The sequence below is a fragment of the Oryctolagus cuniculus genome, chromosome 13 (genome assembly GCF_051225735.1).
Source record: "Oryctolagus cuniculus isolate XC-2025 breed Fujian yellow rabbit chromosome 13, ASM5122573v1, whole genome shotgun sequence".
Lineage (NCBI taxonomy): Eukaryota > Metazoa > Chordata > Mammalia > Lagomorpha > Leporidae > Oryctolagus > Oryctolagus cuniculus.
Window position 1 is genome coordinate 2872415 of NC_142879.1, and position 13026 is coordinate 2885440.

At 48.7% G+C, this 13026-nt stretch overlaps 1 protein-coding gene and 1 pseudogene across 3 annotated transcripts in view; one reads left to right on the forward strand and one right to left on the reverse strand.

Annotated features, from left to right (window-relative positions):
- Positions 1-5267: 5267 nt before the first annotated feature.
- Positions 5268-7949, reverse strand: LOC138844912 (cell cycle checkpoint protein RAD17 pseudogene; annotated as a pseudogene). Its single transcript, XR_016219456.1, has one exon. The product of XR_016219456.1 is annotated as a cell cycle checkpoint protein RAD17 pseudogene (transcript).
- Positions 7950-11839: 3890 nt separating this feature from the next.
- HMCN1 (hemicentin 1) overlaps positions 11840-13026 on the forward strand; it is a 469239-nt gene continuing 468052 nt past the window's right edge. For both annotated transcript variants that reach the window (XM_051820384.3, XM_070055057.2), the window contains exon 1: positions 11840-12234. In XM_051820384.3, coding sequence (XP_051676344.3) covers positions 11967-12234 — 268 coding nt within the window. In that variant the 5' untranslated portion in view covers positions 11840-11966. The remainder of the gene's footprint in view (positions 12235-13026) is intronic.

Here is a 13026-nt window from a genome sequence, read left to right on the forward strand (position 1 = left end):
TTTATTTTAGTTGCATTCTGCTAACTTTCCCTCATTTCTACAGATCTTTGTTTATCTACCAGGAGGTCAGGAATGATGATTTAAGCAATTATTTTTGGCAGGGCCGCCGTTGAGGCCTAGTGGGTAAAGCCGCTATCTATGACTCTAGCATATGGGTGCTGGTTTGAGCCCCAGCTGCTCTGCTTCTGGTCCAGCTCCCTGTTAAGGGCAGCAGATGGCCCAGGTGTTTGGGCCCCTGCCTGCCACAGGGGAGACCCAGGAGAAGCTCCTGGTTCCTGGCTTCAGCCTGGCCCACCGTGGCCATTGAGGCCATCTGGGTAGTGAACCAGTGGATAGAAGATCAATTTCTGTCCCTATCTCTCTCTGAAACTCTGACTTTCAAATAAATAAATCATCTTTTAAAAATAAAATTATTTTTGGCCTTAGAATGATTAACTTTGTCTATAGAACATCTTTTCTGGAAATGTTCTGGCTAATGATACAATGATTTTGTTAGTGCCAATGGATTGTATTAGGGTCCCAAAAGATCTTTGTTTGACTGCTGCCTGAACCATATACCAGTGATGTGACCTGTGCAAATGCTTATCCTTCTTAGTACCATCTTCGGAATGGCCATAGAAATACTTGCTTTGCAAGGTTGCTGTAAATATGAAGTGTGTTCATGCTCACAAGCTCATGTATGTGCTAAAAACATGCTGATTGCACTCTGGTGGTAGTTATCACTCATGATGAATGCAGCAGTTCATTATAGGAACACTGAATCACTGAATTCCTATTGTATGAAAAGGAATACAACACGGGTTTTTTTTTTAATAAAAATTACATGTGGCACTTACTCTCGAGGAATTCATGACATTGCAAGAATAATATAAAATTAGTTTGTATTTGTGAATAATGAGAGAGAAAGTTCAGGAAATGTTCAGAGGCAGGAAAAGCTCATTCAAGGTCCAATAATACTTTACAGATAATTCACATAGCAAAAGAAACTAAACTATGGTATCCTTTTTTCTTTCTGAAAAAGTCACTGTGGCATACGGATCATATTAATGATAAGACATCACAACGCACCATGTAAGTAAAGGCATATTTCAACGTTTCCATATTAACTTTTTCAGTTTTACTGTAAAATAATAGGGAACACGTGGGTCAGAGGCAGAATGAGAGGACGAGAAGAGGAGGAGGAGGGTGCACTGTGGGGCTGTGGACAGACGCCTTAACCTTCAGGGCCTTCCCTGTGGAGTGAGGGTCACGGCATCAGCAGCCTTCTGGTCTGAGTGATTAAGTGCGTTACTGCTTAAAACAGTGAAGGGGACACAGTAAGCACTCAATAAATATTAACTGATCATCTGGGGAGGCGGGAGAGCGAGAATGACAAGCCCCAGATCCGCTTTCAGAGTGCTCTCAGATGCCTTCCGCGAGATCCTGGAGAAGTCTCTCTGGGCTTCAGTGCTCCCTGTGAAATGAAGGACCCAGGGTCAAAAGTGATCTTTAAACCCCTGCAGTATTCGCACTGGGATGCAGGAGTGGGAACAACTAGGTGTGGGAGCTGCCTGGGCCCGACTTCCTGGGGCAGCAGCCGCCTGACAGGGAGGAGGTAGGTATCTGAGGCATCTTCAGGGGTGTTGTTGAGGGTACATTTTTACTTTTTTGTTGCCCAGAAAGTGAAATGGGGGTGTTCTTGGTGCATATCTCTCTTCCCACTAAGAATTCAATTAGACCTTACAAGATTTGTCCCCAGATAGCCTGAGCTCAGCCTGTAGGTCTCTTGCTCTTTATTGGGCTGGGGGAGTGGGCAGCTGATGTCCTAGGGCAGAATCCCAAGCCCTAGAGGATGAGGGCGCCCGCGGAGCCAACAGGGATTCTGCGTGGGATGAGCCCCAGCACGCGTGCTGCCTCTGTCCTCGTCCAGCCCTGCCTCAGAAGGCAGCTTGCTCCCCCTGCGTTTCTCACCGCGAGCGTTGTGCTTTTCCAGGGTGCGGGGGGCTGGACCCTGGTCCTTTCCCCCTTCTTCCACCCCCACTGCTGACCCCAGGCTTTGTGGCTTCATTTACAAAAGGCAGAGGGCTGCATTCTCCTGACATCAGGACCAAAGGGGAACAGGAATGCACACATCTGTTTCATAGAAGCGCATTCCAGACTTATAACTTGATTAGTACAAGAGAATAGTTGATGTAATTAATTTCCCAGTTATGATGGCTTTCTGTCCTCTTATTGCCTTGCTAAGGGAGACAAGAGAAAAACAAATAATGTGACTATTTTTTAAAAAAAGTGTAATAGCAATGCCAACATAACTGTTATATAACCGTTATATTAACTCAGTGGAAACAGCAAGCTACTTGTTTGCAGAAATGTGCTAAAGTGAAGATAAAATAATCCTGGCCTCATTGCAGAGAACCAGACAACTCTGGAGGGGTCACTGTGGACAACGTGAAGCCACAGTTTCCGATCAGCAGGAGGCGTTTTACCCTGGTGTGTGTGTGTGTGTGTGTGTGTGCGCCCTCATCCTCACAGTCCTGACTGAGGCGATGTTTTTCTGACCTGGGTTCTATCAGGCCCCGAGTGAGGAACGCTTCCTATTGGGTGATGACACAAAACACCTAACCAGAGGACACAGTCTTACCTCCTCCAAGGGGAAGATCTGAGTTGGAGAGGGGACTTTGCTGCTGATTTTGCTTATAAATGTGTTGGACTATTTTTTTAAAATGGTACCTTCTCATACACCTCATTTTCTTTCAGAAATATGACATTAAGCATGAGAATCTACATAGAGACTGTGAGACCAACGTGGTGATTGTTAGCGTGAAACTGGAAAAATCCCATAATGCACCTCACATCGCAGGAAGGTGTGCTACTGTGTGTGTAACCGCCAGAAGCAGCCCCCCCGCCCCCGCCACTGCCTTCCTCCCAGGACCGAGACTTCCTGAGGGCCCAAGGTAGATGTGGGACAAGTTCCCAGTAAAGCAAGAAGCTCTTTCAGGTTTTCCTTTGTTCCTGGAGACTTTCAAGGGAATTTTTGATTTATGCTTGTTTGATGCTCTTTTCGCGAATGCACCTGAACATTACTAAGTCATGCTGACAGTGTACTTTCTGTCACTCTTCAGTCCTCGCGGCTTATAGCCAGAGGGCGGCACTGCGAAGCAGGAAGAGTGCATAGGCCTGCAGTTTGCTGACTTGAGTTCAAGTCCCTCGTCCACTGCTCACTCATGTTGACCTTGGACGAATTGTGTCAACTCTCCGACTCTGTTTTCTTGGATAAAGAATGTGTTGTATTAGGTCTGTCGCCTACTCCTATTTTTGTCCCTTTTTCCAATCTATTTCCCTCACTCCGTGTCTTACACAGAGTAATGTGTAACTGGAATCTTTTTTGCTTGAAATCCCGCAGTCTTCATGTGCCTTCCAGATGGAAAGCAAGCCCTTAAGACTGGTATCCAAGGCCGCTAATGAGCTCTGCTTGGCTCCCTTTCTCCACACTGTAACCCTATTTGCAGTTCCATGAAGTGCCATGTCATTCCACCCCAACCCCAACCCCAACCCTCAGCTTGGGGGCTGGTGAATTTCTACATATTTTACATTTGTCTGAGACACCACACTTACTGGGGGATTCCTGATCTGCCTTTGCCGAGCCGTGCCTGTCCTGTTTCCCTGGAATGCTGGGCTCATCTTTCAGGGTAGTGTTACACTGTTGGCTGCTGCCCTACTGGTCCCTAGGATGAAATTTTCTTTTTCTAGTACTTGGCACAATCCATAATAGGTCTTCAATACATTGTTTGAAAAATGAGCAAATGCCTGCTAGGAGTCTTAGGATCAGAGACTGCAGAGCTGTTATTAACTACGTCATTTTAATCTGTCAAGTGAGAGATCATATTGTATAATACCCAAGAATTCCTTTGATTAGGTCACTAGAATACTCTGACTTTAATTTCAGCTGTTTTGTTTCTCCTTCCTTCATGTTGGCCTATGCCCTCTTCCTAACTGAGCCACTTTCTCCCAACTTACGTTCATGTTCTCAGCTGACTGCCTGCCCAAATACACTTTGAGGTGTACACTTACTCTAAGGTAGGAGTAATCTTTCTGTTCAGGAGGCTACCGTGTCTCTGGAGGTCTGCACTTCAGCAGATAGGAAACTTTACTGAAAAAGAATGAGAACTCACGTAGGCCTCTCCCATGTCTCAAGCCATACAGTCATCAGCTACATGAGACTAAAATGGAGACGTGTATTTGGGATTGGAAAGACACATGTGTGTGAGGGTCTTCATAAAGTTTGTGGAAAATAAAAATGACATTTATTTGTGTGAGAAAAATTGGAAATCATGAATACAATGGATCAAAGGGTTCATGAAAAATATGAAAAAACTGCAGTTTTCAAAAGTTTTAATCTTTTTCACAGTTTTAATCCTTCAACTTAATTTCATTTACTTTTTGAAGTCCTTTCTGTTCATATATATACACACATACACTTATGTGGGTAAAAATGCCATTTAGGTATTCAGTATTCCTTCTATTTGTCGCCCTTTTTCCCAGCTGCAGGTCACTGGGTACCTTAAACACCTTACTCATTACTCACTTCAGGTAGTGAGGCTACAAAAGAACCACTATACGCAGATGGATAAGCAGCCTTTCTAGTTATCTGTTTCATCCCATGCATTATGCTTCCAGTGCATACACAGGAGTTCAAACTTTCAAAGCTGTATCTCAAAATACATATAATGGCAATAATACTTTTTATTGAGCACTGATTTAATTGCCAAGCATTGGGCTGACTGCATTACAAGCATTATGTCACTTTATCCTAAGGCAGGAAGGACAGCCATCCCAGAGAGCTGGGAAACAAACAAGGTGAGGCCTACACCTGTTTTAGTTTACCACCTTAGAGTTGCTAGGTTTCCAAAGATGAGTGAAGGTGGAACCCTGCTGTTCAGCAGACTGCCTGTGAGAGGAGATGAAACAAAGTCCAGGGGCCAGAATTGCGGCAAAGTAGGTAAAGCTGCTACCTGCAAGGCTCGCACCGGAGATGGGTGTTAGTTTTTGTTCCGGCTACTCTACCTCTGATCTGGCTCCCTGCTGATGTGCCTGGGAAAGCAGAAGATGGTGAGAGTGTTTGGGGCCCTGCACCCACGTGGGAGACCAAGAGGAAGCTCCTAGCTTTGGCCTGGCACAACCCTGGCTGTTGCAGCCATTTGGGGAGTGAACCAGCAGATGGAAGCTCTGACTCTTTCAAATGAAGATACATAAATACATCTTTTTTTTTTTTTAACTGTAAATAAGGCACCAAGTTTTATTTACATTCGTAACGCACTCTGAACTGCCTGTATTCGTATTTACAACCCCCAGATTCCGCGTCCTGGATCGTTCTTCACATTTCCTGGGTTTTGGCATCAGGTTCAAACACACTTCATACACACTGACCTCCTCTCCTGAAACCACTCGCAAAACTGAATAAATACTAGAGGAAACATTACAGATCCCTTGTAGGCTTGATCTGTGCCGAGGACAGAAGAGTCAGTGCCCTGTGAGGAAGTCCTACGGAGTGAAGAATTAACAAACTGTGAAATTTGCTAGGAAAGCCTCTTAACCCTGCTCAGGGACCACAGAGGTGACCATCCCGCTGGGATCATCACGCATCTTAACCCTGCTCAGGGACCACCGAGGTGACCATCCCGCCGGGATCATCCCGCAGGCTGCCGTCTAGGGGCCGTCACTCTCACAGTCTTCTATCACCCAGCTGTCTTCCTCCACATCTGCTTGGGAGCAGAAGGGCTGCGGCTGGCTGGCGGGAAGCTCCGCCGCGCTGCCCTGACTCAGAGGCAGAGACCAGGCTTCGGCTTGGGCGGCCTGCGCGGGGTCAGCTGGCGTCTCCTCAGGCCACTGCCCTTCATTGCGCTGCACCTCGTCTCCACTCTCAGGGTCCAACATTCCATGCTCCCCGTCGGCCAGGGCTTCCATCTTCAACCTTCCAAAGTGTCGCTTCAGAGGAAGTCTTCCAATATCTTGGATAAAAGAAATCTGAGCTTGATTTCTCATTTCTCATTGAATGGTTAACAGAGCAAGGTACGGCAACAGCTGGGTTTGGAGGCACAAAGCTGACACGCAGAAGTCAGAAAAAAGTGCTCTTGCTGCCAGGCAATTTTCCCGATACTTTTTATTTATTAGAAACCACTGGGGTTTGTGCAAGGGTCGAAAACTTGAAGCTCCGCCTTGGCAATGTGCAAATCCTCGGGCTCTGTTGGAATGTATTACACCTCTCGTGGCTATGGATGTACTGTATTCCCTGAGTAAAGAGCGCGTATTCCAATCACCACTGAGGATATCTGCAAAACTGAGAAATTCACTGGCTCTCACAAGATCATCTACTTCCAGGAAGAAATCTACATAGTTTTGGTGAAGATACAAATTGAATAACTCTCCTGGCATGTGTGACATTTCCACTACTTCCTCAGGGTGAACAAGTAATGGATCCCGTTCATGCTCTGATAAATGAGACGGCAACTGGGGTGAGACTAACTCTGTTGAAGGTGCTCTTTTACAATATAGAATTTTCCCCAAAGCTCTGAAGAGAAAGAGAGAAACGTCTTTGCCACCAATAGCTTGGGCCTCTTGATTTTCAAAAACCCTATCAGGTTTTCTCCTTTGTCTTGATTTTGATAGCACAGCATCTGATTTTAACGACACTCCTTTTTTCCTTGGCCATAAATTGTTCTCTCCTTTAGAAGAAGAAAACTGGAGGCTGTTTATTGCACTTCTGATGTCACCAGAACATCCTTGACAGAGTGACTCTAAAGAACTTCTATCAGGGACAACCATTTTTCTTCCATTCTTATTAGCTTCTATAGTTACTATTCGATTAAGAAACTTCATCATAATTGTTGGTGCCACAGGGTTAAAACTAATATTTGAGATAGAACATTCCTCTTGAATTTCTTTGGGAAACAGTAACCTATGATTATTATCACCACTGACACTGTCAGAGATTATAAATACAAGAGGACATCGGCCAATCTGCACATATTTTCTTAGAACTTCATGTAAACTAGGAGAATCTCGATAAAACTGGTTAGGTAAATCTTCTACCAGAATTATCTTCTTATTAGTTCTTAAATCATCTCCAAGCATTTGTAGTTTGTTATACTTTGTTGCTCTCAATAGAAACTCTTTGAATGCTGCCAACGGAGATTGATATGGAAGCAGAGGGAAGCTTGATTCAGGATTAAACATCTCTTTGAAATCATCTTTTTGGAAGTCTGATAAAACTGGATTAATCCACTCTTGTACATGAATACCATGTTCCTTTGACAGTATTTTTATAGTAGCCGTCTTTCCACATCCAGGAGGACCTGTTATTAATTAGATAGATCCACCCTGTTTTGGTTGCCTTTCTAAAACTTGAGCTTTTAACCAGGTTTCAACTTCTTCAATTTTCTTTTTATGCACAGCAAGTCCATGCTGAGTTTCTGGTTTGTATTTGTCCACCCATGACTCATTTTCAGATAGATATTCCTTTGAATTTTCTAGACCATAAATCGGTTCTAAGGAAGACAGCTTTCCTTTTCTTCTAGTTGGAAATTTGCTACTTTCTAATGTGGAAGACACATTTTTTCTTCTATGAGTTGAGTTATTCACACCTAATGATGTGGCAGTAATAGTGGAGATGCCTGAATTCTCCAAACAATCATCAAATGATGGGTCTACCCAGTCTGTTACCTTTGTGGAAGACACCTTTGGTCTAAGAAAAGTGTTTGACATCATAAATCTTAATAGTTCCCGTCCGTAGTACACAATCTGTAGTACAACAAAGTATAATTCACTTTCCGGGAGCCGCATTCCCCCCCCTCGTGGGCGGAGAGGAGCCAAGGAGCGCGGGGCCGGCTCCGGTGTTGGGGTGGCCACCCGACCCTCCCCGGGCTCGGCACCGAGCCTCTCGGGGGTCCCGCCTCCCCTACATAAATACATCTTAAAACAAAACAAAACAACCTGAAAGACAGCTAGAGTTTGTAGGAGAGAATTCCGGGAGGAGCTATGAATATGGAGAACTCCAGGGAGCTGAAGGGGGTTCCCTTTCAGTATTCAGCTGAGAACTGATCAGCAACAGGCGTGTTGGGAAACAAAGGTCCAGGAAAGAATTTCTGGAAAGGATTCAAGGTAACTACTCGCTCTCACACAAAAATGAAAATATACTGTCTGCCCGGACCAGCAAGACTGGACAATGCCATGAGTCAGAGAGCATGCCTGTGAGGGAGACACGAAAGGGTCTTTCCTCAGTAGCGGGCAATAATTGGCCCTAGACTGACTATTGCTTTGGTCTCCCCTAACAGATTTTAAAAGCAAGTCCCAAAAGACTCAAACTGTTTCCAAATAACTGTCCCAGAACAAAGTTCAAGAATATATATAGTTGTATATTAGTATCCAACAAGGAAAAGTCTTCAATGTCTGATATTCAAAGATTATGAGACCTGGAAAGAAGAAAATATAATAATTAGGGGGAAACTGACATAATAATTGCCTGACTATGCGAATACAAACATTTTTTATAACTGTATTTCATCTACTCATATACTTAAGTTGAGACATGGAAGCTATAGAAGAATCCAAGTCAAACTTCTAGACATAAAACTACAATGTCTGAGGTGAAAAATATACTTAATAGGACAAGTGGTAGATTAGACAGCAGAGAAAAATAGTTAATGAATTTGAAAAAACAGCTATGGAAATTGCAAATGAAACACAGGCAAGAAAGCAATAATTTTTAAAATATGAACAGAACATTAGTGAGCTACAGAACAACTTTAAGTGGCATTTTATGTGTGAATTGGGGTTCCCAAAGGAAAGGAGATAGGAGACAAAGACATCTTGAAATATGTGCCAAAATTTTCCATTTTTAAAAAAGATTTATTTATTTGAAAGGCAGAGTTAGAGGGACCAGCGCTGTGGCACAGCAGGTAAAAGCCACCACCTGTAGCACTGGCACACCATATGGGAGCCAGTTCAAGTTCTGGCTGCATCTCTTCTGATCCAGCTCTCTGCTCTGGCCAGGGAAAGCAGTGGAAAATGGCATAAGTGCTTGGGCCCCTGCACCTGTGTGGGAGACCTTGAAGAAGCTCCTGGCTTTGGATCAGCCCAGCTCCAGACGCTGCAGCCATTTAGGGAGTGAACCAGCAAATGGAAGATCTCTCTGTCTCTCCCTTTCTCTCTCTGTAATTCTACCTCTCTAATAAATAATCTTAAGGGAAAAAAAGGCAGAGTTAGAGGGAGGGAGAGACAGAGATCTTCCATCTACTGGTTTACTCTCCAAATGGCTGCAATGGCCAGGGCTGGGCCACACTGAAGCCAGGAACCAGGAGCTACTTCTGGGTCTCCCATGTGGGTGGCAGGGCCCCAAGCACTTGGGCCATCTGCTGTTGCAGATGGCAGGGAGCTGCATCAGAACTGGAGCAGCTGAGACCAGAACTGGTGCCCATATGGGGTGCCTATGTTGCAGGTTGAGGCTTCACTGGCTAGGCTACAATGCCGAATCCAATTTTCCAAATTTGACTGAGAGATGGCAGAAGCTCAACACCCCCTAAGAACAAGAAATAGGGAAACCACACCAAAACAAATGATAACCAAACTGCTCAAAAACAGTAAGAGAATTCTTAAATGCATCAAGGAAAACACATGGTTTACATATAGGAATATAAAGATGATGGATATTCCTCATTGGAAACAAAAAGGACAGTGAAAAATGAACTGAGGAAATGATAAAAAAATCAATTTAGAATTATATAATTACTAAAAAATGTGAAATAAAAACTTACTTAAATGTACAAAAGTATAAGGGTTTGTCCCCAGCAGAGCTTCACAACAGGAAATATTAAAGTAATTCCTTCAGGGAAAGGAATATCACACAAAATGGAAATCCTATCTGCACAAAGGAATGAACAACACATGGGTTAATGTTTTTTTATTATTATTATTTAGTCTCCCTTGAAAGATAACTGGCTACTTATACAAAAAAGTAGCATTAATGTAGTATGGGGTTTGAAGTACAGTAATGTGAAGTAATGAAATGATGACAATAGTAAAAAAAAGGTCGAGGGGATAAATGGAAGTCTACTAGTTTAGGTTTATTATGCATGAAGTAGTTTGATATTACTTGAGGGAAAACTGATAAATTAAAGATGTATACCATAAACCTGAAAGCAATCACTAATGTGAAATAGTTAACAATAAAAAGCTGGCAACAGAGCTATAAGTAAGTAATCCAAAAGAAGGCAGAAAAACAGGAAAAAGGGAACAAAGAAAAGCTAGGATAAATGGAAAACAAATATCAAGATGACAGATTCAAATCAAACCTACCCATGATGACACTGAGTATAAATGGCCTAAACACATTAATAAAAAGGCAGAGATTGTTGAGTTGGATATAAAAAAAAGGACTCAATTGTATGGTCACTACAAAAACACACTTTACAGACAAAGATCCTGGCAGATTAAAAGGGAAAGATAGAGTGACACCAATCAAAAGAAAGCTAAGATGACTATACTGGTGTCTGTATACTTCAAAACAAAGACACCACCCAGGATAAGGAGCGGACTTCAGCATGACCACGGGGTCTGTTAATCAGGAGAGCGATCGTCCTAACTGCCGAGTTCCAGGCAAACTCACGCCACTGGAGACAAGGACAGGCAAATGCCCTGTAGCAGATCTCAGCACCCTCCTGACTGACGGACACTGTCAGAACTCGGACTTAGGACTCCGCCCCCAGACCGTCCTCAGCTCCTGGATCCTAGACCGCTCACTCCTCAGTGGTCCACACTGCCTGGTCTCCGCCTGCCGGGGAAGCCGGTTAACCTGCCGGGTGTCGCACCGGGGCTCCCACCTGGGCGCCATCCCCGGCTTCCTGGGCGCGCCCGGAGCACCCGACCCCGGGCCACCCATAGATCCTTAGAGCCTAGACCGCTCACTCCCTAGTGGTCCACACTGCCTGGTCTCCGCCTGCCGGGGAAGCCGGTTAACCTGCCGGGTGTCGCACCCGGGCTCCCACCTGGGCGCCATCCCCGGCTTCCTGGGCGCGCCCGGAGCACCCGACCCCGGACCACCCGTAGATCCTTAGCGCCTAGACCGCTCACTCCCTAGTGGTCCACACTGCCTGGTCTCCGCTCGCCGGGTGTCGCACCCGGTCTCCCACCTGGGCGCCATCCCCGGGCCACCCATAGCTCCTTAGCGCCTAGACCGCTCACTCCCTAGTGGTCCACACTGCCTGGTCTCCGCTCGCCGGGGAAGCCGGTTAACTCGCCAGGCTCCCACCTTTCCGGTAAGAAAAAGCCTTTTTGTTCCACGGAGGCCGAGTGTCCACTGAGGACGAGGGCCGGCGGCGGGCCGGCGGGGCACGAGCCCCCGGGCCCCGAACCGCGGCCGAGGCGACGGAGGCGCAGGCGCCCTCCTCCCCCAGAGGCGAATTCCACAGCCCCCCCCCCCCCCGTCCTCCCCGCGGGACCCCCGGCCCGGCCGCACCTCCGCGCCTCTCCCCTCCCCAAGTCCTCCCGGGCAGCGCCCCCTGCCGGCCGGGCCGCGCCCCGTCCGGAAAGAAACTCCCTTTGTGCAGGGGTGGGGGTCCCTGCGTCGGGGCTTTGTTTCCTGTGGGGGTCGCAGGCTGCGGACGGCGCGCGGGCCCCGGGCTGACCCCTCGGCTCCCCGCCGAGGCGCGGCGCGCGGGGCAGACGGCGGGGGCTCGGCGGCCGGGAGGCGGGACGCGCCGGGGCGCCGCAGGCTCGGGCTGCCGGGCATGGGCCCCGCGCGCCGCCCGCTCCACGCCACGCGCCGCGCCCGGGCCGCGCGCCCATAGGCTCGGAGCTCGGGCGCGTCGGCGGCGCCCGTCCCCTCGGGTCCTCGGCTCCACCCGCGCCGGCCCCGCGCGCCGGCATCGGATGCGCGGACGTGCAGGGGCGCTGCGCGCAGAGCGGAGAGGACGCGGCCGGAGCCGGCCGGGAAGATGGTCCCCAGGGAGGCGGCCCGCGCCGCGCTCCTGTGCGCTCTGCTGGGCTCCGCGCTCGCCGGGGACGCGAGCCCCGAGGCGGCTGCCGGCGCCCGGGACGTGCCCGAGGGGGCTTCCACCTTGGCTTTTGTGTTCGATGTGACCGGCTCCATGTACGACGACCTCGTCCAGGTCATCGAAGGGGCCTCCAAGATCCTGGAGACGTCTCTGAAAAGACCGAAGAGGCCACTCTTCAACTTCGCCCTGGTGCCCTTCCACGACCCAGGTAAGGGGTCTTGGGTTTTTTTTTCCCCTCGTCAGGAAGTCTCCGGGTGCGTGCGGCCGCGCGCAGGGGCAACAAAGAGGCGCCCGCCGCCCCCGGCTGCGCTGCACCAGCCCGGGAGCCAGGGCGCCCGCGCGGGGTCCCGCACCTGGAGCGCCGGGGAGGGTGGGGGGCCGGTCCCACGGGGCCCGAGGACGGGACGCGACGAGCGCAGCCCCGCGTCGTGGCCGCTGTGCGGCGTGGGTGGAGACCGTGCCGCCGCTCGCCCTGCCTGCGCCCGCGGGAGGCGGTGGAAGCCGCAGCGCTTCGCTTACGCCCCAGGAAGGGCGATGGGGTTCCGCTGCCGCGCCGGCTCCGGCTTCCCTGGGAAGCCCTGGCTGGGTGGGCGTCGGGCGCCGGGCCGGCCGGCGGGGTCCACCTGGGTGTCGTTAGCGCAGGGGGGAGCCCGCGCGCAGGGGGAGCCCGCGCGCGGGGGGAGCCCTGGCCGGCGGTGGCCCTCGCGTCCCCCGCTCGTCCGGTCCTCTCTGGACACTTCGCCGGGAGGGCGCCGCACAGAGCACCCCCGGGACACAGACAGGGGCTCTCGTCGGCGCTCAGCGTTGCTTGGGGTACGAGTCAGCTGTTTAGGGCGAGTGGAACCTTCTGGGATTTTCCTGGCCCTGGAATGATGAAAATAACCAGTCCTGCTCTTGGGGAATATACGCGTGCATTTGTTATTTCTACGTGGATTAGCCAGGAAATGCACTTCATACGCGAATGAAGAATTGAGTGGTCGTTTACGTGTTCACCATCTTG